The sequence below is a fragment of the Halichondria panicea genome, chromosome 4 (assembly GCF_963675165.1).
Source record: "Halichondria panicea chromosome 4, odHalPani1.1, whole genome shotgun sequence".
NCBI lineage: Eukaryota > Metazoa > Porifera > Demospongiae > Suberitida > Halichondriidae > Halichondria > Halichondria panicea.
Genome location: NC_087380.1, coordinates 4,997,639 through 5,024,405, shown reverse-complemented (window position 1 = coordinate 5,024,405; position 26,767 = coordinate 4,997,639). Strand labels below are relative to the sequence as shown.

General features: G+C 39.5%; 4 protein-coding genes across 6 annotated transcripts; 1 reads left to right on the top strand and 3 right to left on the bottom strand.

Moving 5' to 3' along the window:
• Nucleotides 1–10: 10 nt before the first annotated feature.
• LOC135335672 (small glutamine-rich tetratricopeptide repeat-containing protein alpha-like) lies at nucleotides 11–23,945 on the top strand. Of its 3 annotated transcripts, XM_064531230.1 has the most exons (11): nucleotides 11–171; nucleotides 233–440; nucleotides 717–786; nucleotides 840–939; nucleotides 986–1,090; nucleotides 1,148–1,202; nucleotides 1,427–1,586; nucleotides 1,682–1,740; nucleotides 1,955–2,049; nucleotides 2,113–2,267; nucleotides 23,934–23,945. In XM_064531230.1, exons 2-10 carry the CDS (start codon nucleotides 249–251, stop codon nucleotides 2,258–2,260), a joined length of 984 nt encoding a protein of 327 aa, XP_064387300.1. In that variant the 5' UTR covers nucleotides 11–171; nucleotides 233–248; the 3' UTR covers nucleotides 2,261–2,267; nucleotides 23,934–23,945. The 3 variants fall into 3 exon arrangements, with proteins under 3 accessions (XP_064387300.1, XP_064387299.1, XP_064387301.1); XM_064531229.1 differs by lacking the exon at nucleotides 23,934–23,945 and having other exon boundaries at nucleotides 2,113–2,367; XM_064531231.1 differs by lacking the exon at nucleotides 23,934–23,945 and having other exon boundaries at nucleotides 12–171; nucleotides 238–440; nucleotides 2,113–2,367.
• Nucleotides 2,320–15,316, bottom strand: LOC135335666 (latrophilin-like protein LAT-2). The gene is made up of 23 exons (XM_064531222.1): nucleotides 14,905–15,316; nucleotides 8,150–14,841; nucleotides 6,751–7,998; nucleotides 6,578–6,700; nucleotides 6,436–6,530; nucleotides 6,195–6,383; nucleotides 6,072–6,146; nucleotides 5,742–5,859; nucleotides 5,511–5,675; nucleotides 5,276–5,457; nucleotides 5,061–5,110; nucleotides 4,858–4,996; nucleotides 4,702–4,790; nucleotides 4,530–4,644; nucleotides 3,813–3,966; nucleotides 3,673–3,757; nucleotides 3,553–3,619; nucleotides 3,367–3,482; nucleotides 3,184–3,310; nucleotides 2,949–2,990; nucleotides 2,851–2,889; nucleotides 2,743–2,788; nucleotides 2,320–2,683 (listed from the first exon to the last, which is right to left on the bottom strand). Exons 2-23 carry the CDS (start codon nucleotides 8,208–8,210, stop codon nucleotides 2,484–2,486), a joined length of 3,525 nt encoding a protein of 1,174 aa, XP_064387292.1. The 5' UTR covers nucleotides 8,211–14,841; nucleotides 14,905–15,316; the 3' UTR covers nucleotides 2,320–2,483.
• On the bottom strand, nucleotides 20,417–22,686 carry LOC135335673 (coatomer subunit epsilon-like). The gene is made up of 8 exons (XM_064531232.1): nucleotides 22,486–22,686; nucleotides 22,355–22,417; nucleotides 22,036–22,136; nucleotides 21,768–21,864; nucleotides 21,570–21,673; nucleotides 21,142–21,448; nucleotides 21,015–21,089; nucleotides 20,417–20,649 (listed from the first exon to the last, which is right to left on the bottom strand). Exons 1-8 carry the CDS (start codon nucleotides 22,579–22,581, stop codon nucleotides 20,596–20,598), a joined length of 897 nt encoding a protein of 298 aa, XP_064387302.1. The 5' UTR covers nucleotides 22,582–22,686; the 3' UTR covers nucleotides 20,417–20,595.
• LOC135335670 (DEP domain-containing mTOR-interacting protein-like) lies at nucleotides 22,772–26,765 on the bottom strand. The gene is made up of 7 exons (XM_064531227.1): nucleotides 26,315–26,765; nucleotides 25,164–25,284; nucleotides 24,376–24,554; nucleotides 23,990–24,236; nucleotides 23,657–23,876; nucleotides 23,350–23,454; nucleotides 22,772–23,022 (listed from the first exon to the last, which is right to left on the bottom strand). Exons 1-7 carry the CDS (start codon nucleotides 26,763–26,765, stop codon nucleotides 22,891–22,893), a joined length of 1,455 nt encoding a protein of 484 aa, XP_064387297.1. The 3' UTR covers nucleotides 22,772–22,890.
• Nucleotides 26,766–26,767: the final 2 nt, after the last annotated feature.

Here is a 26,767-nt window from a genome sequence, read left to right as displayed (position 1 = left end):
TCCCTGTTTTTAATATTATTATTGAGCACAGTTTTTCGCTATTCTACATTGATTTTGATCTTTGACCTTTAACTGGCTTCAAAAGGTGCACAGTGTAGAAGTCTGTCAATAGGAGATCTAGGACCTGTTAGTGTACTGCTAAGAGAAATCAATATCCAGAGCTATTTGCAGGTACATGTATTTGACAGGTGTAGTCCATTATATAAATACACCTGATACTCTTTGTGTACAGTACAGAGCTACAGAAGATGTCTCTAACGGACAAAGACAGGGAGATAGCATATGCGATTGTGCTTCACCTCCAAAGTCAGGTCGACTCCCAGAGGCTACGTGATGAGCAGAATGAGGGAGTCTCTGTGGCTATACAATGTTTGAGTGAGGCGTACGGGGTGGAACTAGGTGACAAGAACCAAAAGTACCAAGGGAGTAAGACGCTGGAGGTAAATTCGTGTGACATTAACAGTCATGTAGGTGAAGTTATCACATTCTATGTTGCTAGAAGTGCGTACAATTATTCACCAGGACATGTACGATGTAAACTGGCCAGACTTATTATTTCTGTGTCTAGGCCCTGAATTGATATTTGGGGTAGCAACGCACTCCATCATCAGTAGACATTTGTGCCTAGTCAAGAAATTCCTAATATTCAATATTATTAGTATAGATATAGGTGTGACAGTGTTTCTAACTGTCTTACAATTTTTAACTTAATGCAGGAACTTTTTGGAGACTTGAAGGTACTCACTGATGAAGACAAGGCTAAGGCGGATGCAATTAAACAGGAGGGTAAGCACTCGTTTTTAAAAAATGTGTGTCCCTTTAAACACGTTTTGCCATAGGTAATGTACAGTTGAAATTGAACAACTTTCAGGGGGCAGTCTCTCTGTATTCTGATGCAATAGAGATTGACTCTAACAATGCAACGTTTTACTGCAACAGGTACTGCTCACGCATCTATTTATTTTATAATATTGTTTTCACACAGGGCTGCAGCATATATAAAACTAGAGGATTATCAAAATGCACTTGCAGACTGCAAAAAAGCTATAGAGATAGACCCTGAGTATGCAAGAGCACATGGCAGGATGGGGTAAGTGATTTTTCAACAGAAAACTGTAGTGACGTTATTACTTTTCTGTTCTTTTAGGTATATTTACAGCGTGATAAATAAATTCCCAGAAGCTAAAGAGAGTTTTGCAAAGGTATGGTTACTGTAGATACTGTAATTATAAATATAGTAGCAACACGTATGTAGTTTTCCTGAATTTAATTAATTAGTGCTTTTGAGTAGCTTAAAACTATATAAAGTAACAACCCCCATAGCAGTAAGATTGATATAAGGAATACCTTTAAGCTCCCTAAAATGTTCTTTTCTGTTCCCACGTTCTCCCCAATAATACAGCTGTTGATTTTTTTGTTTCACTAGGCCATTCATTTGGATCCCTCCAATGGGAGTTACAAAGGCAACCTAGATGCTGTGCAAGAGCAGTTGAAAGCCTCTGAACAGTCACAAGGAGGTGGGGCCGTACCTGGAATGGGAGATGCTCCGGGCAGTGGGATACCGGTAATGCCGCCTGGTCTCGGAGGTAAATTAATCACATACAGAATTATTACAGAATTATTATTATCTAAATATAAATATTGTAAATGGGAACAACAACAAAAACTCTTTGTTCTGCAGGCATGCTCGGAGGAGGTGGCTTAGCAAATCTATTCCAGAATCCTGGATTCATGAATATGGTAGGCATCCATTCTAAGGAGCTCCCCCCCCCCCCCCCTAACCTGAAATGTTTTTGTTTATTTACTACCTCACTGTATGTTACTGTACTTCCCATTAACAGTTGTAGTGGCGTTAAGGTTTAAAAATAATCTTGGACCCCCAACTCACCATTAATTAATTTGGCCACCCCATAGAAGACACTGCTGCATTATTTTAGTTTTTCACTACTTTCAGGCAACATCAATGATGCAGAACCCAGCTTTCCAAAACATGGCAGGTCGTATGATGCAGCAGGGAAGAGCAGCCCCACAAAATATGACAGAAATGATGTAAGCATGCACTTCGTGTTTCTGTTTATTATTTCACTTACAAACATAATATGGATTGTTCAGGCCAGAAATGGTTCAAGCTGCTCGGCAAATGCAAGAGGAAAATCCTGAAATGTTTGAGACCCTTCGGCAGCAAGCCACTCAGTTTTCTCCTGAGGGCGAACTACCTCCTGGTGACAACACAAAAGACTCAGATGCTAAAGAACAATAGAGGTTCTAAAATTCGAAGTGCCACTTGCATTTAATTTTCTTTAATCAAATTATATGATACATGTATCTAATAATTATTACAGAGAAAATAAATAACGCAAAACCATACCACTGATAACTGGATAATAGGAATTGTAATTACAATTAATTAAGAGCAATGAATTAATGTGTTTAGTGAAAGTCATTCTAAAGTATTACAAAGCTTCATTGAGCAATCAAGACTTTTACGAGTACGTGTTGGACAGTGAAGTAGTAGAAACTTTCTCCTCGGACCCATATATGTCTTTCTCGTGATCATTACTCATCTCTAAATCCTCGTTGCTAGGATTACAATGCAACTGCATTGTCCCGGCATATGATAGGGTACTTTTAATGGTGCTCGAATCTCCAGCACGTGATAGCGTACTTTTAATGGTACTTGAACCTATTGGGAGGAAAAAACTATAATTATTTGCAGCGATAAGAAAATATTTTATTCATTACCAGATCTCAACGTGTATTGATTTTTCATGGAAGCAAAACTCAAACCCTGGAAAGTGAGTATATAGTAAAAATCTGTGTACACGTTGGAAGAGGGTTAAACTTTAATACCGTTTTAATATGCAAGAATGCCTTGATTTTCTGCAACACCTGTAAGTGAAATCTTCAGTGAAAACAACATACTATTGCGGTGGTAGTGAGACACTCACCTTATCGGTTCTAATGACATGAAAGAAGAAGAAAAATGCTCCCTGTAGTGATAATGGATAATGTAAAAAGTGTACAATGTAGATTTGATGACTGCATAAAAACAACTATTTTAGAGACTCTATATACTCTGTAAATTGGCTGAAAACAGTGGAAGTGCTCTTGGAATTGTCAATAATGTACAAGAAGTGTCCCCATAGATGCATGCACAATAGAGTCTATACGTCATGTAGCTACCTGCAGAGAATTGAGTATAGTGAAAATCCAGGCAAAAAACGCTGTGTTCTGGTTGACAGCAAGCACTCCAAACACCCACGTCATTCCAAGAAGAGGAAGGAAAACAACAGCTCCTATCAGCAGTGATCTGCATAGAGATGACGTACAGTAGTAGGTGGATTAATACATGCATGCTTCAATTACTTCACTAATTTCAGTGAAGAGTTCTTTTCTTTGTCATTTTGCACTGTTCTCTTCAAAACACCCTTTTTACTCTTCCAAATGACACGTAATGCAAAGCCCATAAACACAATGTTGATCTATGTGGTCGGAATGAAATTATGTATATATAATTATATATAAATTTATGTGCACAAAAGAATAACATACCCCAATTATCAGCAACATTGGAGCTATAAAGGCCGCAATTGTCCCATTGTTTGTCGACAACCAGCAACTGTAAAATTATTATTATGACAAACATAATAGTTTTAAAATATTTCAACCAACAATTTTAAATTTTCTTCGTCATCTTTCACTCCATAGTCTTCCCACCGAATTGCCACACTAACAACTACTATCACCAAGGGAGGCACTATACATTTTGGAGTAAAACAAATTCAAGTTACCAGGACAATTTAATAACTTACAGTAACCAAGAAGCAAGAAAAACCACCATTTATCTTTCAGCTGAGTGAAAACAAGTACCAACATGAGGTAGAGCATCACCCCTTCACAAAGCATCCAACAGAAAGATGCCAGGAACAAGTAGTGCAAGACAGCAGCCACAAATGCACAACCACCCTGCATGGAGTAAGTAGCATTCATATATATGCATGTACGTATACCGTATAGCGGGTAATTTTCGGGAGGCAAAACATTCGTGGTTGAGCAATATTTAGTCACTTTGTGGATTAGCACTGCAGGCAAAGGTAGGCAAGGTCGCTTCATTCGTAGCCTCGAGATCAGCTGTTTGTTATCTGAAAGAACGCCTGGTCAGTGAGTGGTTAGGCTTGAGTAGTTGTGAACATGCACGATTGCGGTAACCGCAAACACAACAATACTATAGCTAGCTGCACGTTACTGTAAGCATCATAATGATATTCGCGGGCAAGTATGGTTGTTGCGGGCAATTACCGGCAATTACCAGTCCAAGAATTCCTGGACCAATTACAAGTGTTCTACATTAGAACTTGACCAGGCGTTCTTTCAGATAACGAACGGCTGGTCTCGAGGCTACTTCATTCGTGGGTAAAATATTCGTGATTAAAGCTTCAACCACGAAAACCATGAATATTTACCCCACGAAAATTACCCGCTATATATACGGTATATAAAGTCAGAAAGTATTATGTAAATTAACATACTTTACTTCCAATTGCAGTTTCAACACCCGTAATGAAGACAATGTACCCCAACAGAAGAGAAAGGGAGAGATTCAAGTGAATGAAGTAGTGGATTTTGGTAGTAAGTAGCTCTCTCCTATGGAGAAAGAAGAAAATCTTTATGTTAAGATGACAATAAAACTAACGTAGGTACCTATGTGACAGGAAGAAAATGATTGTAACAAGAAGACAGAGTATGGAGATGATACAGCCAATGTAGGAGACAACTTGTAAAGCAGTGTTCTACAAAAAAAAGTAAACGGTTGTTGTGATGTACACGTACATACATGCCTTTCCCTAAATTACGTACCTCCCTTGTTGTACCTACACTGACGAGCACTGCAAAGCTAGTGAGATGGGTGCTGCTACACCTTACAGTAGTCATTGACCCCTTTGAAGTCACTCCATCTGTTTCAAGTCCTTTAACGCTCCAGCTACCACTTCCAATTCTATCAGAATTAGAAGAGTAATATTTACATTTACACTGCTCTGAAATGTTGAACGGTGCCTTACGGATTTGAAAAATTCCAGAATACACAGTGATAACTGGAAATGTTTTCATTCTACAACATAATATGTAGGACATTGTGAAAACATTGTGAACGCATAAGCTAATTTATCTGAGGATGTGTAAAATTAAGATTGCTCCCTCTCACGCGCATAATGTTACAACTCATTGATACATGCTTGTATATAATTATCGGGGGCCTTTAGTCATGAATACTTACACTATCAACGCCAAAGGTAAGTGATACGGGATCAGATGATATATCATTGTTTTCTCGTGCCCCAACTTGAGCGGTGAGGAGAGCCGACGCCCCTCGAGTGTTGTTGAGACCAGGGGCAGTGGAAGGGAGAAAAGACACTATGTTCTGAATGAGCATCATCACCACTGGCACAGTCACAGCTCCTATAAAAATGCAAAAGCAAAATTACATTGTATGTCGTGTTGTCAGACTTTACCATATTTTGGACTTTGTTGGCTCAGTCTTTCTTTCACAAGGTTAGGAGGTATTTGAATTTGAGCTTGCATTACTGGGAAATCAGATGTAAAGTCTTCTTCTTTAGGAAACATTAATTCATCTGAGTCAACAATTGAGGAACCATCATACTGTTTCGCTGAAATTGCTGTGAAAGAAGACACATTGACACGAGTAGTTAGTACACAATGAATTATCTACACAAAGGCTGTACCAATGTTGGCTCGAACTATTTGAATTGGTTTTGTCGATCCACTGTTTCCCTGTGCCCGAGCAAGCAGCTCTCCGACTCTTTCAATATTACTCAACAGTAACTGGCTGCCTGCATTCTTCTGTATCATAGGAAAAACTAGCTGGCAGATTATGACCCGAGAAGAATTCACTAATTTTCTACCTGATCTGATTCACTAGATATTCAATAGGGTGTGTAGTAATGTATACGTATATAATACTGAGAAAAATTCCACCTGATTCATCTACACCTACACACAAGTATAATTTAAGCTAGTGTGTCGGGTATATATGATACATATGAATAACTTACACTATTAGATTCCAAAGCCATCCAGCTCTGACCGTTGGTGCTTTCCAAAGCACGGCTTAGCACATCAGCTAGGAACTACATACATGAATGATAGAACTGATAAATACTACATTTTCATCCCACCTCAGAAAGGATTATCGTGACGTTTTCCACTTCGTCTAGAGCATCTATGGCAGATTTCAGAACTTTATTGGTAGCATCAAGAGAGGAAGGTAGAAGAAGAGAACCGTTTGAGATAGTTGCAGCAGCAAGCTGAGATATCACTGTAGTTACTTGCTCAACCAGTTCCGTATTCCTGTCAAACTCCGATGCCTACATCAAGTTATACCATACTTGCTGAAAATTGCTTTAAGCTATATCTAACCTGAGTTAAAATGTTAGTAAATTCCCTATTTCGGCATCTACTGACATCAGGTTCGTCCCACATGCCTCTGAAAGAACAATAGCGTCTTGCTTGTCCTGCAACTTTAAAGATAGGAGATGTGAAACTATGGAGGTGTTCTAACCTGTGATTGAATCCGATCCACCTGATTGATGTGAACAATTCCTTAAACTCCATGTGTTTGTTCCAGTGGTGGGCCAATCAATTCCCCACACTTCATCTTGATCAGATAGACAATGAAGTTGACCTAAAAAAATATTAATTATTACTGATATGCAATTGTTGACGAAACTGTACCTGGCACTACTGTTATAGTGGAAGTTGGGACGTTGGTGGTGATAGAATGTTCTTGTGTGATGTGGGTTGTTGTAGCTGGCATACCCGAGGAAAACAAATGCGTACTTGACAATGTTGTGTACAAAGTAGGTATAGTTGTGATAGAGTATTTTCCATTCGACGTTAGAACAGGTTGCATCATTAACGGAGTTGATGTTGGAGAAACCAAGCTAAAGGATTGACTCATTGCCATCGTAGCTATGCTTTGAGTACTCTTAGTTAGAAGAGGTGTGGAGAAAACTGATGAAATCAAAGCATTTGAGAGTTGACTGGTTTGAGTGGAGATCCGTGTACTTGTTGTTAGTACATCAGTGCTCAAAGATTGACTATAAATCATTGTTTGTGATGCACTAACATTTGGTATTTCTACGGCTGATGAAGTACTAGATTGTGTGATAGTCGTACGGATGTCTTGTGTATCAGAGATTAGTGAATGAACAGTTAGTGTTGGAGAAATTGAGGGTTGGGCACTGGGCAACTCAAAGCCTTGTGTACTCATAGTTAGTACATCAGTGCTAATCACTTGTGATGCACTAACATTTGGTATTTCTACGGCCGATGAAGTACTAGATTGTGTGATAGTCGGACGAATATTTTGTGTATCAGAGATTAGTGAATGAACAGTTGATGTTGGAACTAGTGAAGACCCCGGAGTGTGTGTACTGGATACAGTTTGTGTGTCCTTGATTGATGGTGTACTGCTTAGAATTGATGAATCAGCATAAGCACGACTGTAGCTGTTGGATTGTGTGCTTGATACTGCAACAAATGTTGACGTGGCTTCAAGTGTAATTACTGTATTAAAAGATTCACTGTCGAACAGTCCAATAAGCGTTGTAGTCGATATAAGCTCTATTGATGTGGTGGCTGAGATTGAATGTGGACTCATCGATGTCACAATAGTTAAATTTGCGGAACTTGTAATAGTTTCAGTATCTGTCTTGGCATTACAAAGATATGTGGTAGCATCCGACACGGACACATTGTTCAAAGTGAAGGTACTTAAAACCTTTTTATTTTGTTGTTGGATAGTGAACAGTCTTGAATCAGTGCTGTCAATTGCAATCTGAGTAGAACTGTTCAGAGCTACTTTGAACCAACATATTGTAACAGCTGTGTTTCCTGAGGACCTGGCTTCACACACAAAAGTAGCAGACATTCCCTCAGCAACTTCAACATTGCTTAGTGTTTGTACGAACGTAGGTACACCTGCAGAGTAGATTAATATAAATCACGGCATACAAATCACTTTTCTCAGACTGTGTGGAGGATCATTCAAATCTATCCATAATTATTATACACATTATAAACTCTGGGTTGGATCCTACGTACATACAGACCCGTACATTAAGAGTCTTACCTGGTGCAGCTGCCACTGAATGCAGTCCCAGAACGAGAATAGCACTCACCATAAGCAGCATGCTAAAGGCAGTCAGTCAATTTTGGTCCTTCAGAACTAAGTAAACTCAGATTCAGCTATATTGATATAGCCAGAGTATAGCCCTTTTATAGATGGTGCATACATCACACCCACACTCCACACAGTATGTTAGATGCCACCAGATATCAGATAGATACCTTCAAGGAATTTGATACATGTACAATCTCAAATGTCCAATACATGCTCCTGGAGATACGGAATACAACTGTCAATACATGCTCCTGGAGATACGGAATACAACTGTGCCATGCATGTAGTGAATTTTTTTTTTGTTATGTGAGGAGGGTGTTGCTGACACTTACACGCTATTGCTTCACACAACTGTGTTACTTGGAGTTCTTTTTTTATACAACAATAAGCATCAACCATCACTTGTACAACAGCAAAAAGTAGTTACTGCTCTCTTATGGAAATGAATGTACATTTCACGACATAGAGGAAACTGGAACCCTTATGAAATGAACGTACATTTCACGACATAGAGGAAACTGGAACCACTTAGCACTGATAGTGGCTTTTTAAAACACTTGTGCAGAATACTTCTAGCGTAGTGCTCAGAAGCAGAGATAATATCAATCAGTGCTCTTGTGCTAGCCTCTAGGTAAGACCATGAAAATTTAATCACCTCTTTAAAGTTTACAGACACCAAAACTAGATATAGTAGCCAGCTAGAAGTTTCGGTTAAACAAGTTTAAGTGGTTCCAGCCTCTCCGTGTTCCCAAGGCAACAGAATTTTACAGCAATTTCTCTTCTTTAAGAGAACCCTGTTTTGTCGGTGCTTACGAGTGCTGAGACCGACTTACAGAGGCCACTGGCAACTGTTTTAACACATAGATATTCCTCTAAAATCACTTATTTTTGAGATTACTTCTGCCCCCTCCCCCGGTATACCCAATTTTCAAAAAAAAAATCAACAACTCAAATTTATTACGATGAGACAAATTGCTTTTACATACTTAAAATACAGCATATCTTTACTATTTTATCGTTACATGGATATACATGCTCTGTATGTATACATGTGCAGTTACACTCATAAAAAACAACTTACCAATAGGATGCTGTAGGCAGTGTACATTCTAAGTAGAAATTACATTGCCTCACAGCATAGATCTATGCTCATATCCCTTCATCCTGAGGATCAATGTTAAGCCAGAAAAATGCACATTAGGGGTGTTAACTTCCTATGCATGTAGATCTATGCATATTTAGTAAAAGTGGCTCTATAGCTGAGGGCCTGTGATTGTGGTTGATACTATTTGAGCACTGTGCCCCTCAATTATTCTGCTTGCATTTATTACCTCCATAATTATGACATACACCATAAATACTGTACACTCCGAGTGTGCAGTATGTATGCATACATACACGCAACTGGAAAAACATTTGAAATGTGTATAATGTGGAGTATAAGACCTCAGTAATATTTTTATTTAAACAGGGAAAGTACCAAAAAGCTGTGTGTCAATCCAATCTTACTGAGAAAACATACGAAATTTTGGACTTTCTACTTATGTCTGGATCACTGCAATATTAATGATGATGACTGTATTAGGAAGTTTTAACTAAGACGTGAACATTTATAGTCATTATTTTATTCAAGCTATATTCAGAGGTCTAGTTACTGGATCATTATATGTATGCATGGTATATCGTGAGGACTGGTGTCAGCGAAACACTAATTCTTTTATTCGAAATATGAAAATCATTTGCATTGTTAAATTGGCCTGTACGTGTGTGCATGTTCATGACTTTGTGATGGACGACACTCTCCTGCTTTCTAATTGTTTCCACGTTTCTGGTGCCTGACCAATCCTGCAGGCTCCATCATTATCATCATTGTGATTACATGCAGACAAAATTGTCTGTAAACGAAGTATGTAGTTAATAATTTGTCTGTAAACGAAGTATGTAATAATAATTAACTACATACTTCGTTTACAGACACTTCAACTTTGTATCGCTTAGACAACTTTATTATACACTTCAACTTTGTATCACTAATATATATACATTGGTTTTTAGTTTTGCCTTGGTCCGTGTACAAAAGTGGTTGTTACAGGTTTAGGAGTGGTTGGACTTTTTTTCTTCTTCATGGTACCCTTGTAGTGCTCAGGGGTTACAGGGTCTAGGATGTCCATGTAAGGAAATCGTAACTCGCTCAAGTTCAGAGCAGACTGGATGATTGGTGGGTCATAGCGGCGATCGCTCACTGAATTTGTGGCTGAACTATCTTCGGTTTGTGTATAGTCAGGACATTGATCTGGTTCATCATCACTCTCATCTGTATCGTCTTGATCACTCTCTCTCAGTATCTGTGGTAGTTGATAATCGGCCAAAATAATGTTGGGATTAGCTCTTCTTACAGGTACTAACACCTTCAGTTTTTTCCAAACCTTGGACTCTCGAAGGAGATGCTGGTACAAGTGATAGAAGAAAATAGCTAAAAATTCCAAGAAAGTGATCGCTACTGAAATAGCAATGAGGGGTACTTCCTTGTTGCTAGACTCTCTGATGTAAAATGTACCTAGTGATAAAATTATGAGGTTGATAAGAAATGTGTTTTCTATGAAGTCCACAGCCCAATTTTTATATGTCTTTGTATGTAGCATTTTTAGTAGAATGAGAAACAGTGCAGCAGCAGCTGTCGATAGTAGAGCAACTGAGTCATCAGCTTTGAGTGACACTACTAAATTGTACACAATTCTAACAAGCAACAGCAGTCCTACCCAATAGCGATGCTTTGGAGTGAAAGGAGCATGGTATGCATCAATGAACGCATTGTATTTTGGATGTTTAGACCATCGTAATATTCTCCAGTTTGAAAATCGCGGCAGCCATTGTCCAAAAAATAACAGTATGGTACAGATCGCTCCAAGTAATAGAACGATAGAGGCTACTACAAATCTGGGAATGTGACTAGTTTCAAAGTAGAGAACATTGGCATCGTTCAACCAAACAGTCTCATAGGTTCCATTCGGGTAATGAATATATGTGAACTGCAAGGCTCCAATGATTGTATTTAGCAGTTTGGAGTAAGATAATAGAATAAGTGTGCAGAGAGTTGCTACTGGATTTCTGCTACCTAGAAGCCTCGCAAAACGTTGAGAATGTTCACATAAAATGATTATTGTGATTGTTAGCAGGATTAAGTATGATGGAAATGTCAATTGTAATAGAATCTTTGCATACGCATCCATTCCATTGTAGAAACATGTCTCGATACCAAAGTCAAGATTCAGCCATGAGATAAAAACTTTCAGAACGTCAGTTTCGTGATTTGCAAAGAAAATTGATTGGGAGGTCCCTATGAAGTTTGCGTAAAAAATCAATCCGTGTATTGCTCCCACTGCAACAGTCATGTTCAGGATCAAGATGAACACTACAAGCAGTACACCAAGAAAAGCAAATAGAATCATAAGCGACAAAAACTTATTTGTGCATATCATACATCTTGATGAGCCAAGAACTAGACTAAACCCTTCTTCACATTCTCCACAGAGTAAATTTGCTCGATTAAAAGCACACTGCATGTCCATACCGTTTGGAGCGGTAAACGATATGTTGATGGGTCTCACCAAGCAGTAATCGTATGGACAAGTCTGCATGATAAATCCTGTGTTGTTGTTTGTATCATTGACATATCCAATCCAGGTATTCATTGATAGTAGTAGAGTCTCATCAGCAACGGAGCAGTTGTGTACATTCCCATACAATTCTTTATCACAGTCGCACACACATTCAGTTTTAGTTTCTGTTGGCTTAAATCCGATTGGGCACTCACATGGCTGGAATGTCACTTCTAATATCTTCTTTGAGAGCCCTTTATTGCTGCAAGGGCCATCAGCATAGATGTCTAACTGCACCTCTGTTTCTCTTGAGTAAACATTGTACTCCACTTCTGTGCAGGTTTTCTCAATAGTTTGACGTGTCTGCCCGTTCTTAAATACCCCGACACCACCATTTGAACTAAATGTAGCTGCTATTGTTGCTGCGAGTTGAGTTTGAATGTGATCAATAGCTGTTATCCCAACTTTAAATGTTTCACCTCTTCTCATCGATAGAATCAATTTTGTTGTAGTACAGTTATATGTGTTGTTTAGTACATTGGTACAGAAACACACTTGTGCAGGATTTGATGCTATGAGGCTACTCAGATTTTTGTTGTCCCAGAATGTCATCATGTAGATTGCCTGGTAATAATTTGGTTCAGTAGTGGTAGTTACGTCTTCTGCAATATAGTTCAAAGAACATCGGTCAAATAATCCTCCAAACAATGCACTCCCTTTCACATTTGCTACATTGTCTTTTAAAGAGATTGTGTAGTCGTGCTGCTGGTATTGCTGCTTGCTCGGTGGATTTTCTACTGCAACAGTTCCTAATTGAAGTATCTGAATAAAGCAGTCGGCTTCAGAGTGGTCAGAATTTCTTTTCTTTGTGTTTTCACACAGCTGACTCGATGCTGTATCGTCTGATATGTAAACAGCACCTCCATAGTTTGCAATGTTCTGACAAAACTCTATGTCAAAAATGTTTTCAGGAGCAGACAGCACTCTGTAGAAATATATTTTTGATGTCTGATCTAGGTACAGTGCTCCTCCAAGCACTGCACTATTATTGTAATAGATTAGTCTTGAGCGACTCATTAACATAAATTCGTCTTGAAATATTTTTATTGTTGAAGCAAAGAGATAGGATCCGCCCCCAAACAAAGCAGTGTTTTTGGTGAGTTCCATTGAGATAACTTCTTTTCGTGCCTGAAATGAGATAGAACTTCGATATGCATAAATCCCCCCTCCAGTATGTGTTGCAACATTCTTTGAAATATTTACTGAGCATGAAACATTTAATTGACTTTCAAACAATGATATTCCTCCTCCGTGCTCCGCCTTGTTCCCTGTGATAGCTACATTTCCACTACCCACAAAAGAAATGAGACTTTGGATACTCGTTATTGCCCCTCCTGTAATACCAAGGTTGTTCGCAAATAGAGTAACCCCATCAATTTCAATGACGCTATTCACAACAAAGAGTGATCCATTGTTGCTAACAAATCTGCAATCTTTGCTCACAAGAGTGGCGGAATTGATGTATAGTGTACTATTGTCGCAAGCATTGTTGTAAGAGAACTCAGTATCAATACTTTCAAGTGAGTTTCCGACGTGAGAAATTGCAGCACCCTGTTGCCATGCTTGATTTCTGATAAATCTAGCCGATTTAATATAGCTAGTGATAGTCACAGCATAGATAGCCCCACCACTCCCTCTGTTTGCTGTATTCATCGTATAGGTATCATTGAAGCTAGAGAATACGCCTACGCCTGAAAAAAGTTTTTCACCTTGATAAATACCAGCAAGATCGGTACAGCGTTGGTGCTGCTCTAAGCAATGGGTTGTAGCAGAAGTTGTAGTTAACAGCATGTATATAGCTCCTCCCCTTTCAGAAATAGCTTTGTTTTTACTAAACCGATTCTGGGAGCTCTTAAAAAATCCATTCATGGCAAGACTAAAGAAAAATGCCCCTCCACTATACGATGCATTGTTCTCTGTGAAATGGTTGTCAAAACTGGTAGCGTTGCTGGTAAGAGCCCAAATTGCACCCCCATAGTTTGCACTATTAGAGTTGAAGTGATCCATTGATGTGGAAATGTGTCCTTGAATGTAAATTGCTCCACCAGCACCTGTAGCTTGGTTCAGTTTATATGTATTGAAGGAGCTGCTTAAAGAGCCTTGACTAATGTAGACAGATCCACCAAAATTAGCACTGTTTTTTTCAAACTGACAGTTGGTTATTTCTAGTTGATCTGCTTCGGAGTAGATAGCTCCACCTATGCCATGAACGGCATTAACACCATATGCTGTGTTCCATTTAAATATAGAGTTCAAAATTCGTAGTTGGTGTGTGTTGATTGATGTAATTGCTCCACCTTTACAACCTTTTGTACGGCAGTTAACACTGTTGTTGATCATAGTACAGTTATCTATAATGGCTGTTTGAATATTTTCTAGAACAATTGTCCCATTCAGTACAAAATTAGAAGTTTTATTGTGTTTGAACGAGCTCTCTTTAATCGACAGATGAATTACATCCTTCACCGACAAAGCCCCACCTCGAGATGTTGTGTAGTGACAGTCGGCAATGGATACCGTGTGAGCATTGGCGATATAAAGCGCACTCTTCAATCCTTTTCCATTCACATAACAATTTTCAAGCAGTATATCCTTAACCATGGTGATATCAACTGCAACTTGCTCTAGTAGTTTCAAATTCCTCATAATTAACTTGGTGATATTTTTGAAGACGAGAGCACCTAATTCTTCAAATAGTAGGTTCGTTTCATTTCCAACGATTTCTACGGTACCAATGTTAGTGATTGAAATGTGTTGGGGCACATATTGCGTTCCGGGAAGTAGATGCAAAATTACACTCGGTTTGTTACTGAAGTTGTGATGCAGTAGTGAATTGCATGCATTTGTCTCACAATCATCAAAAGACTCTACAATTTCAGATATAGTTGGGCTCACCACTGTTATGAGATTAAGTACAATCAGTATCACCACGTTGCATTGATTCATTGTCATGGAGGCCTTCAATGTAGATCGATACATCATCTGTACAAGATTCAAATAAACTACACCACCTTGAGTGTGCCATTGCAGTTAGCTAATACTTACCTTCTGATTCCTGGAGTTCCACACACAATATTTTGTTTCACTATACTTTGTTTGACTGAGATGTGTCAGCAAAGAAGTCACATTATAGGTGTAATTTGTGATAAAAATAGTAGACCTGTTATGACTTTATTTGGCTGTTGTTTATAAACCTTCATTTACAGTGGGTGAATAGATATCATTGGTGGAAGCCACCCACACAGATCCTAGGTATTAAAATACAAGGCCAGAAATAACAGATGTATTTCATTACCGGTATAATCGTATGATGTGTTCAGTATTAGCGACAGGAGAGTGTATAGCAATTAATCCCGTATCACATCCGGTTCAGTAATTGCACGTCGTCATTGACAGCGTGCAATTACCTGTCAAGAAATTGCACACTGTCAATGACAATGTATTGTTTTCGACGGCCGTGGCCGAAATTTTTATTAAAAACTGCAGAGAACTTCATCATACACGATTAGAAATCAATAGTATGGTTACTCGTGGATTAATAGCACTCATAACAAGCACTGGCAAGGTTAATAGCACTCGACTACACCCTCGTGCAATTAGTATCCATGCCATTGCTTGTTGCTCGTGCCATATCTCATATTGCACTCTTAGCCTTACTACATCGTATTAGTAATTGCACAGTCTACTTGTTGCCTTTCTAGCTATAATAGCTACATTTAATAGTTCGAGATTTGTTCGTGTGCATGGTAGGTATATCAGTGTAAATTTGAGTAAGCTTAGTATATAAATAATATCCATAACTGATGCCCAAACATGGTTATAGGACAGTTGATGCATGGGGTCTTTTCCAAAGGGAGACATGTGGAAACCATATCATTAAGCAGTTGTGGCTAGCAGATCACACAATAAAAGTAGTGTGTTTACGATAGCAAGGTGTTGACCCCTATTTGGCCAAGGGCCAAGGGGGGTTGTTGTAATAAGAATACAGTTACTGTAATTTAAATATTGTGACCTTCTGACTGTGGTATTCAAACACTTTATCCCATAATTGTAACATGATTAATCACCAGGGCAGAAAATGTTTTTGCATGCATAGTGTGTGTCAAAACAAGACTGTTTAGTCTTGGTTTGCATGCTTGAGCTTCAAATATTTACCTGTGTTGTGATGACACAAGTGGTGGTCCATGCAGTAGTTTGCATTCTGCATTCTATACTCTTTGTCATAATCTATAATCTTGGCTTGAGAGGCGTTGTGATGTAGTATATGAAAATGACTATCAGTGATACTATCATTGATACTATAATATTAACCAAGGTAGATGAGTGTTCAACTGTAGGGTCAGCATTACAGCCCTAGCTCAGTGGGTCACATTTCGTATATTTAAGAAAACGGAGGTAAAAGTTCTCCATGATTGAAATCAATGATTGATTGCTACCTTTAACCTTTGTTAAGAGTGAGCGCAAAGTCTCTAACTAGTTGCTTTCGACTGTCCATATTGTAGCTGGGGCTTCTTTGATCTACGCAGGTAAGTTAGTGCAGCAATCCCTTCTTTAACGGAGGCCTTCAATTTTCAATTATAGTGATAATGATTCATTGTTGGGTTAAATCTGATGGAAGGTTACCGTATAGCGGGTATATTTCGAGGGTATAAATGTTCGCGGTTTTCGCGGATTGAGCCTCTACCGCGAAAATTTATACCCACGAAAATTTATATCTTTATTGAATAGTAGGCGTGTTCAGTATTATTGACCACACCTATCGACAATAAGAGGTGCCTCACCGTTATAGGCTAGGCCTGGATTCGAGGCTAACGGTGTGTGGTAACAGCTGCATGTTGATGTGCGCATGCGCCAAAAGGCTGGAACTCAGACCACGAAAATAAAATCCGCGAAATCCTTTGTAATGGTCCATCCGCGAAAATTTATACCCTCGAAATATACTCGCTATACGGTATATTAATGTATTGATTTCACTGTCTGTTCCTCATACGAATAGGTGTACCACGTATTAGTCTAAGAGTGAAGAAAAATTAGGGCTCATGTACTTTTGCACTACATAGTCCACATTTTTCTGGAAAGTCTGTCCCCCCATGCACAATGATTCGAAAACAGTTGTTTTATAATAATTATATGTAAACAGTACAGTTTGAGCTTCTAAATACCGTACAGCGGGTATATTTGGCGAATGAGGTTTGACAATTTTAACATGTTTCATGGCTATTGATGACGTATATGAGATTGGTGTAATTGGCGAATTATAGTTTCGGCGACCCTCACTAGGCCACACAAATTCAATGATTAGTTTCTCATCCACTTCCTATTAAGACGGGATGAGGGCAGGCGGTTATTATTATGCGGCCAGTGGGTATGGTTTGTTTGTTTGTTTGTCTGTTTGTAATTTATGAGTCTGCTTACCTGGATGCCAATAGCACTACGGTTACAGCATGGATAGCCTTCACACAACAAGTTAACAATGGCAGATTTCGATGTTAAAGCTTCGTTGTCATATAAAAGCAAGCAAAAGCTAAAAAGAAGCTTGAAGTTACACGTTGGCCTCTAGCTTCTACATGCGTCCTTTTCTCGAGGTTCATATTAATTTTACATGATTCTGTACCAGGAACAATGGAAAAGGGTCACTACAATAGAAAGCTAGAATTGTAACTGGTTTGTTGCTGACTCTAGGTTCCTACTCCTTGCTGTGATCCTAGTCGACAGTGCATAATCTATGTATACCACTAAAACTCTGTTCTCAAATGTTTCAGTATGCCTCCAGTCTGGTTTAGTTTTATTGCTCCTGAGTTGCTGTGCTAGACAGACAGCTCAGTCATAATTATATCGATCACTCTTCTGGTTTCTTTATAATCATGTCACCAGCTGAGGGTTTGCACTGTAGTGCTCTAGTTCATTATTGGTTTTAATAGAAATAATGAACATGCAAACGATGACATCAGGTAGCCCTAGATTTGCCAAAATATTTTCCTCTCCGAGTATACCCGCTATACGATACATAAACAGCCTGCCAAATCCATTTTTTGCAAGCATGTATATAGGTTGACTTGTATAAAAAATATAATAATGAAACATGTATGTAAGTATTATATATTATTGTATAGGTGGCTCTCACTAGGAGCCAACTCAATTGAGATGTCACTATTCCTCAGCGCATTGTGGGTGTGGGAGTGTGTGCCATGAATGCATAAAAGCGAGGATCTCAGGAGTGAAAAGGAGAGCCTGCATCGAGCCTGCCAAATCCACGGCTTTTTAAGTTTTACTAAGTTATGCTAAGCTATACTGTATAAATTTTCGCGGAATAGCAGCCTTTCTGCAGCATGCATGCATGCGATATTAAATTCATAGGTATACGTATAATGTTCGCGGTAGATGCTTGATCAGCAAAAACCATGAACATTTATACCCTCGAAATATACCCGCCACACACGGTATGCTACAAGCTATGCTAAGCTATATGCTACACAAACTATATACTCAGCTATGATGTTACAAGCTATGCTACAAGTATCAAGCCCACTTACATCGAAAGGTCCACCATATTGTAACGTCGACTAAGTCCTGTATTAGCAACATATAGAACAGATCTGATACACGGTGTGGGTTTTTGGATGCATGCGAACACAACAACAATTGAGTTACAAAACAGAAATCCTCTATTTCATCACAGTCACTTCTTATTTTCAAATACACACAGGGAAGTGCTAGTGTAAACTAATCCACCTCAAGTGATATAATAGTGTACATGCAGACACTAATGTCCACTAGCTGTGTACACTGTACAGTGGTTTTCCATACCTTTGCAGGCTATACTCCAAGAGCACTGTAACCACAATGTAGTGATTACCTGTTTGTGTTATTTTAGTCCACCCACACATCACAAAAATCAATGATGGGTAAAATACTGGCTATTGCAGACTTTTCACACAACTCAAGGGGTTACTACTCTACTTTCACAGCAATCCTTCTGGGAAGTGCGGTCTGGGATCGAGGCTAAGTAAATATAGGCCCTCCGCTCCCTATAGCTATACATACAAGTTTTAGCTCATATCATTTTGCCACAATGAACCAAGCAACAAGTTAGCTGAGCTACCATCACTTCAGTCAGACAAAATATGAGACACTTGAAACATTTAGCGGCTATTATAATTATTTGGCGAGTGAGCTATTAGAATTTGGCGATTTTTAATTTGACATCTTAGGCTACTACAGCAATTAGGTCCATTAATTTGGCAGTTTTGAAATTGCCAAATTAAAACCAGTTACAGTTTGCATTTTGCAGGCCATAGCAAGTAATTGTAATTTTGTTGGCTTGTTACTAACAATCATAACAGAAGCCAACCAAAATACTATATTTACTACATTGTGGTTGCAGTGCTCTTGCAGTATAGCCTGCAAAGGTAAGGAAAACCACTGTACTGGTTGACTTATGTTTTCTCCAATATTTTTGTGGTTCTAGTGTGGTGAAGTCAGCCATTAGGCGCAAAGCTGGATTTAGCTATTAAAATACAAAATACTAACTTTCTTACATTTGCATGCAAGGGAATGGTGCAACAGAGTTGGGTAATGATTGTTGCTAAAAAGGATGCCAAAAGTTTATTAATGGCTGCTGAACAGTGCCGCTTTGCAGCTCTTTTCTCAGCTAGCGTTTTGGTGCAGAGTTAACTCCTATGTAGAATAGCTAAGTTATACCAACAGACTTTGCTACACACAAGTCTGAAGTGACTGCAAATGACCTTCAGTAGCCGTAACTTGAGAACGAAGCATTATTTTGCAAAACCACAAATTGAAATCCAAGAAAACATGCCTAAAAGGCCTATGACGCTTTGGGTGTGGTTTGGCATAGATTACACTTACATAATGTAAATAAAGAATCATTATTTTAATGACTTGGAAAAATGCAGTTTGGCTGGAATTAGCGAAGTGGCTGCGGAGACAGAACCGCAAATTAGTCATTACATTCGAGGTAGAGAGCACTTTTTAGCCGCAGCTACTTCGCTATTCCAGCCAAACTGCATTTTTTCAAGGGTGACCGGATTAATGAGAGCCCACAGCACAACGAATGATTAAGTGTGTGCACGGAGGTGCACAAATTATTCTGTGATGTATACTTTAACGTTTTGAAAACATTCTGGTGCTATCGTGCCGGCGCCTTTTGTTTACTTAGTTCAGAAGTTGTAATTGAAACTAAAATCTTGGCTACAGGTAAACATGCCAGCATTTGTTAAATGACAACTTCCCACCGTGGACTTGTAAAACAAAATTAATGACGGAATCAATGATTGTGTCCTACACACTATAGTACTAAAGCAGAGCAGTAGCAGTACAAAGAGGACTTGCGCACACAATTACAATTTACGGTGCATTTGGTGCAGGTCCTCAGGTACAAGTAATACCAAGGGCGATCGACGCCCTTGGCAAAACCTACAAACCTACACAGGGTTTTACAGAAGATTCCTGTATCTGACTATTGTGCAATCCTGAACATGTTACCGACCAAAACTAAAATGTTAGCCAAATTAACATTACATACGGTTAATTTTCACAGTTACATATGCGACATGTATTTAATGATCAATGCAATCGTAATACATGTACAACAGTCAGTTCACAGGTTATTTCAAAAGTACACATGGAAAAAGCTAGGCCATCTCTGATCAAAAAAGATGTAGTACTTACTTATAGCACGTGGTCAAGAAATCAAATAATCAATAAAAGGATTGTAAACTAACGTGAAACTGAAGCTGAATATTGAGCTGCCAGGTGGTCGAAGTTTTCTTCCTGCATTTGTTAAGCACCAAAGTACATAATTACACTTACAGCCCAGAGTATATACAATTTACCAGTGTTTCCTCTACACAGTAAAGAATAGGGCGGGGATTAGGTAATTGAGCTGCTATAGCTAGGGAAAGTCAAGGGCTGTACAGATTCCCTCTATTGTGGTTATATAATTATTGTACCTGTCAGCTATATATAGGGCATGTGTTTGAGGACATTGATCCAAATAATAGCAAGAAACATGTGTACATAATACTGCCCCTCCCCTTCGCCATAGTCTGGCCAGTGGCCACCCTGTTTGAACTTTACACTGGGCGAAACAGATTTACTTACGATAATTCCCATCAAAATAGCAAGCATGACTATACCTTCTTTGTATACTCCTGAACAAATGGGTGGTTTGCATGCCCGTCCTTGAGCTGAGACAAATACCTCTTAGCAACCTGAAACCAAATTTATCTTATTACTGAATATATGCAACACTTTTTACTCTACCTCTGAAGGTTTCCCAAGATGTTGAGAGACTACAATAAGATTAATAAGTGTCTCAGAATTGTTACTGTCCTTCGTGAGCGCCTCCTGCAACAATCCCTCCGCTTCGTCAAACTTTCCCTGGGCCATGTAGCTAGCAGCCTGACCGTTAATGAGCAAGGAAGTAGATGTGGTCTTGTCAGCCATTTCCTGGAAAATGTAGTAAGCATCCTGATACTTGTCTCCACCTACTGCCAGGTTGAACCAGGCGAGGGAGAGCTGAGTGAGAGTTGCATCATCATCTTTCTCTTGCATTGTCTTGAGCTCTTTCCTGAGTGTTTATCCATACATATTAATTAGCACAGCTCAGGTCAAATGCATCTTTTCAGAGTGTAATTATATACAAACCTCTGAGACCAAGCAAAATAATTATCTGCTACATGTATGCTTACTTGGCCAGGTCAACTCTGTGCATGGCCAGGTATATCTGCACTCTCATTGAGGCTCCCTCTAGACTGTCACTCTGGTTCAAACATCGCAGAGCAGACTCGTAATTCTGTGTTGAAGGAATATACAATGCCTAGCATAATGTGAGATTAATAAATGCACACGTAAACTGATAATTTCCTGCAAGTTAAATGTCTCTTTACTTGTTCATTGTAGTAGATTGAGGCTGCCATGAGAATGAATACATCATTGTCTACACCGCTGGTCAGTTTGGTTTCTAATTGCTTCAATATGCCATCCCTGCACAATACGTAATCAGTGAGGACATGTATCCAACTCACCAGATCATGAGACGTGCGTTAAGACCGAGCATAAAGTGTAACTATATACAATTGGCCTTACAATCCACATCAAATGCAGTGCAAATGTACATAACACACTGGAGGGAGCTACAACGTGATTACGACAAACCTCTTTGACGGGCCTTGCAGGTACCCAGCTAACATCTTGACTGCCTGCAGCTCAGCTGACGATGAGCTCGTCACCTCATCCAATACAACAGCAAATTTTTTCTACACAGTACAACACAGTTTATTTATAGCTTTTCAGCATTGTACATGTAGTTACCGTATAGCGGGTATATTTCGAGGGTATACATTTTCGCGGAATAGCAGCCTTTCTGCTGCTGCATGCGATATTAAATTTGTGGGTATAGCGAAAACCGCAAACATTTATACCCTCGTGCTATACGGTGCGGTATATAAACGCGAGACCTCGACTTAGTAAATACCTGGGAAATGTATGATCTGTACATAAGAACGTCTCTCTCCATGGCAACAGCTGCTGTCGAAGGCTGTGTGTAAGTAGGTCAGCACTATTTAGTGAGTCGTTTAAATACTTTACTTTTATTAAATAAAGTACCTTGACTTTTTGTGCCTCTGTTATACAGTGCTGGTAGTTACCAAGGAAAAAGGAGTTCCTGACTTCGAACAGTACATCTACTTCCCCTGATGCCATCTCTGTTAGTCAGAATTAATCAGCTTTCAGACAACAAGTATGTTCTTGACAAAGTAAAGAGATGTGCTTTGGTGAGCTTGTAATAGAATTATCAAGTAATCAGCAATTATTAATTAACTGGGTGTGGTCATTGCTCGCACGTGATCGAAGCTGGAAAGGCGTGGTCCTGAGGCTTCAGATTTGCACGATATGTTGTTCATTATTATACGTCATACAATAACATAACGTCACACAACGAAAAAAAATGATACATGTGTACAAAAATGGAATCGCGACACATACATAAACACAAAACTAATAATAAATTGACTATTGAATGTCTTTGGGTACTAGAGTAACGAGGAATGCCGTGCTGGAGCCCATGAGAATGATACGAGCAGCGTCAGTGTGTGAGGCTTGAAGCACAGACTGATCATTTACAGAGAACAGATATTCTCCCTCCTGTAGGGAAAACGAAACAGTATAGACACATGATATGAGTAGTGTTGTGTGGTCCAAGACGTATGCAGATTGAGGATTTACATACATGTAACTGCATGTACATATCACAGCATGCACTTAGGATCGTGTGGGTTCGAGGGTGTATGCAGATTGAGGATGTACATATATGTACTGTAAGCACTTAGGATCAAAGTGAAGGCAGAACTAGGAATTCCATTTGTTAAAAAGGAAATGGTACTCTACCTTAATTGAAAGACACAAACAACATCCACGAGCACAAGCATACACACTTAATTCAACAGATTGTAGAATATTGTAGAACCTCACCTTAAGACCAGCAGCAGCTGCAGGTCCATTAGGATCCACACTGTGAACATAAACTGGTCGAGAGCCTCGGATTACGAATCCATAGCCAACAGGATCACTGACAACCTGTAACGGATTTGCAGAGTAAATGAAAATCAACACTTCACTGTCAATCATAAGTCATAAAAAGTCATAAAATAAACTGATTATATGCACAGGCTTTCCACTACATATACACTTTGCAATATCCTATAACAAACTAAAGAAGCTTAAAGCCTTAGAAAACTCAACTGTTGTAGAACTATGTACACATAGAGTCATAACTTACATCCACTTTTCTCCTGCTGTACTTGTCCAAATTAGCCAGATCTTCGGCAGCTGGTCTGGCAGCCTGAGTGGAGGTCGCAGCAGGGGCCACCCCATTAGAGCGTACATTTGCCGAAGGAGGTGGAGGTGTAGAGTTGGGAGGCTGTGGAGAGGGAGTGAAGCGAGAAGAACTAGGACTGGGCTGCTTAAGGCCCAACTGATGACTTTGCATCTGCACGTACCTGTGGATAGCAAAGTGTAGGCTGGTTACATGATTGTGCACTATAAATTTATGTGTATAGAGGCTTAAAAGCACATTACAAAAAATGTGAATACAGTACGTATGAGCACTTACTCATCAAGTTCTGGTGTGGCGCTCTGAGGGGATTCCCCCCGTGACCCCCAACTGCTTCCAGACCCACGGTTACCCACACTGCTCCCACCACTTCCAGTGTCATCTTCTGACCTTGTTGACCTCTTGGACGCTGTGAAGGAGTTGGACGCAGTGCGAGAGCGGAGACGCTCGCGAAACTTCTTGTTCTTCTCATCGTGCTTGAAGCGAAAGAATAGGAACTCATCCTTGAAGTGGTGGTCTCCAACAACTGGGGGAAAGACGAAAAAGCTCATCTTAATTAGTTAGTATCTTTACTGCCACTGCTCTAAGAGGTGACATCGTAAGTAATTTTAGGAACGGCAGAATAGATGTACAATACATGTTTTATATTTCAGCCAAAAACTCACCATGACTGATGACCTCTGCATCGACAAGCTGCTTGCCCAGGTCCACAGCATCCAGCCTATTAGTAGCTTCGCCCCTACCAACGAGCCAGTCCACAAAATCTTTTGCTACAAAACACCGCTTGTACGATTTGAGGTGATACTTGCGATCTTGGATCAAATTGCTGCCATCACTCTGTAGCCTGTATGTAAACACACAGTAAGTGTACATTAATTACTACAAACGCCAGTATGCTAGTCAGGGACTAATGATTGTAAATGTAACACCTCGTGTACAAAAGTAGTGTAAACTGTGCACACTTATACAGTGAAAACCAGTTAATTTGTTTTATATGTATAAATTATTGGATATGTGTAGGGATTTAGAAGCCCAAAGGCACTGATTTAGTATCCCGAGCGTAGCGAGGATACTACAAGTGGCTGAGGGCTTCTAAATCACATGGACTCCGACAAAACAGTGTCTAACTCATTTAGATACTAGTGCGCATGAGCAAACTTTGCCCTCAAGGCTTGACTACAATACAATTACTTGACAACGAAATAAGCAGGTGTACTCAGTCCCTAGTATACCTGCTCTGAGGCACTTTTCCCATGTACAAGTTTACATGTACTTCCCATGTAGATCTATCAACTAGTGTTGAAAAACTTAACGATTCATTATAATTATCACCAGTTAACAGCTAACATTAATTTAATGCATGAAACACAAATGGCATACCGCACACACTATAGACACCATATGCAGTCTACTCAAAGATGACTCACTACTATCGTATATGGCTCCCACATACCTGCTGTACAGACGTTGCCCCTTGGCGAGAATAGCAGTGTCTGCAGCCTCCTTGTAAGAGCCATCATCTCTTCGAAATCGATAGAACAGGAAATCATCTTTGTACAAATGGTCATCACACACTGCATTGAAAATAGTGTTAGTTATTTTTTATTCATAGCTACGTGCTTTAGGAAGTGGTAGTTACATGTACTTTAGGAAGTGATGCCAAAACTACAAAGCAGCACACAGGGCCACCCGGGAATAGCTGGAATTACGTTTGCAAATATTATTCCAGGAGAGGATTTTGTATGTTCTGTTTCCGATGCTAATGGCAGGAAGTGTCAGCTACACAAGTTTAGGAAGTCTTTGCATGTTGATTCCAAACCTAGCAAAGGCATAAGGGAGTAGAGGGCAGCCAAAAAACTCCTTGTTTGCTAACAAACTATACGTGCATGACCCACAGGCTAAGGTGGGTCAGCATCACACCATCCCACTAGCAAATACGAACATATTTAGACAACTGGTCTGGAGAATGCAAAGGTCAAGAAACACAGGAACCCAAAAATTATTCTTGTTTGCACCCTAACATACCCCAATTTCCCATAACAAAACTTATGCATGCAGAAGAGCTACCAAGGTATACCCTGTGGATGTAGCTAACACCAAGAGAAATGGGAACAGGCAATTTCAAAAATCATTGACACTGCTGATCAACAAACAGATCAAACCAGCTCGCAAATTATGCAACAGCCAATCATGTAAATAGGTTGTTTTGGTATTATAGCAAATCCCTTATTAGATTGGGGTTAATAGCACAAGGAGAAACATTGGCAGGCTCGGCAAGGTTCTAATCAATAAGTTGATTAACACTAACTTAACACCTGTAAATATACTGAGCAACCCACCACAATTAACTGCCAAGGCATCACTATTATCTATGTGAAACCAAACACGCAGTCTAAAAGCATTGCTGATGCAAATTTTATGAACGTCAAAGCACTCATGTGACAGACTACCAAAGGGAATCGATCAACACTTGACTCTTTCATGCTTTCATGTAATTCACTATTAGCCTTTCAATACTGTATAAAATAAAACTATGGCTCCAGGTACTCACTTTACTTTACCTTATTTATACAATACACAGACACTGTGCTACTTGAGCCTCACCATGATGCATTACTCCATAGTCCACCAGTTTCTGCATCATCTGGACAGCCTCTGCCCTGGTCTCCACTTCCCCCTTCTTGAGCAACCAATCCACCATTTCTGAGCCAACAAAAGACTGCGGGTAGGAGCGCAGGTGGAATCGTCGGTCCTTTATCATTGGTGGGTCTTCTTCGTGCAGCAAAATGCGTAGCTCCTCTCCAACAGCCAAGATGGCTGCCTTGTTTGACTGGCGAACGGCATCGGTCATGCTTTGACTGGGTTGAGCTTTGTCTCTCTTAAGCGAAGCTGTGTAGTCACTGTACGAAGTGTAAGTATATTTGGACGCTGAGTTGCCGAGCCCTTCAGCTGCAGAAGAGCTAGAGTTCGAGTTCGAGTATAGCTTGATTGAGTTGACTGAAGTCACCGAAGTTCGAGGACTTTTACTGAACACGGGTTGGGCGATCATGCTCATGA

Excerpts from the sequence above, each read along its gene's own strand:
- LOC135335672 (XM_064531230.1), top strand. The coding sequence starts at position 249 with ATGTCTCTAACGGACAAAGACAGGGAGATAGCATATGCGATTGTGCTT. Across the intron at positions 1,091-1,147 it reads AGAGCACATGGCAGGATGGG|GTATATTTACAGCGTGATAA; the intron begins GTAAGTGATTTT and ends CTGTTCTTTTAG. Across the intron at positions 2,050-2,112 it reads CAAAATATGACAGAAATGAT|GCCAGAAATGGTTCAAGCTG; the intron begins GTAAGCATGCAC and ends TGGATTGTTCAG.
- LOC135335666 (XM_064531222.1), bottom strand. The coding sequence starts at position 8,210 with ATGCTGCTTATGGTGAGTGCTATTCTCGTTCTGGGACTGCATTCAGTG. Across the intron at positions 5,860-6,071 it reads TGGCTTTGGAATCTAATAGT|AAGAATGCAGGCAGCCAGTT; the intron begins GTAAGTTATTCA and ends CCTATGATACAG. Across the intron at positions 3,311-3,366 it reads TCTTCACTGAAATTAGTGAA|ATCACTGCTGATAGGAGCTG; the intron begins GTAATTGAAGCA and ends ATCTCTATGCAG.
- LOC135335673 (XM_064531232.1), bottom strand. The coding sequence starts at position 22,581 with ATGGCATCAGGGGAAGTAGATGTACTGTTCGAAGTCAGGAACTCCTTT. Across the intron at positions 21,865-22,035 it reads CTGCAAGGCCCGTCAAAGAG|GGATGGCATATTGAAGCAAT; the intron begins GTTTGTCGTAAT and ends CGTATTGTGCAG. Across the intron at positions 21,674-21,767 it reads CAATCTACTACAATGAACAA|AATTACGAGTCTGCTCTGCG; the intron begins GTAAAGAGACAT and ends CCTTCAACACAG.
- LOC135335670 (XM_064531227.1), bottom strand. The coding sequence starts at position 26,765 with ATGAGCATGATCGCCCAACCCGTGTTCAGTAAAAGTCCTCGAACTTCG. Across the intron at positions 25,285-26,314 it reads CTATGGAGTAATGCATCATG|TGTGTGATGACCATTTGTAC; the intron begins GTGAGGCTCAAG and ends TTTTCAATGCAG. Across the intron at positions 23,455-23,656 it reads ACAGCAGGAGAAAAGTGGAT|GTTGTCAGTGATCCTGTTGG; the intron begins GTAAGTTATGAC and ends AATCCGTTACAG.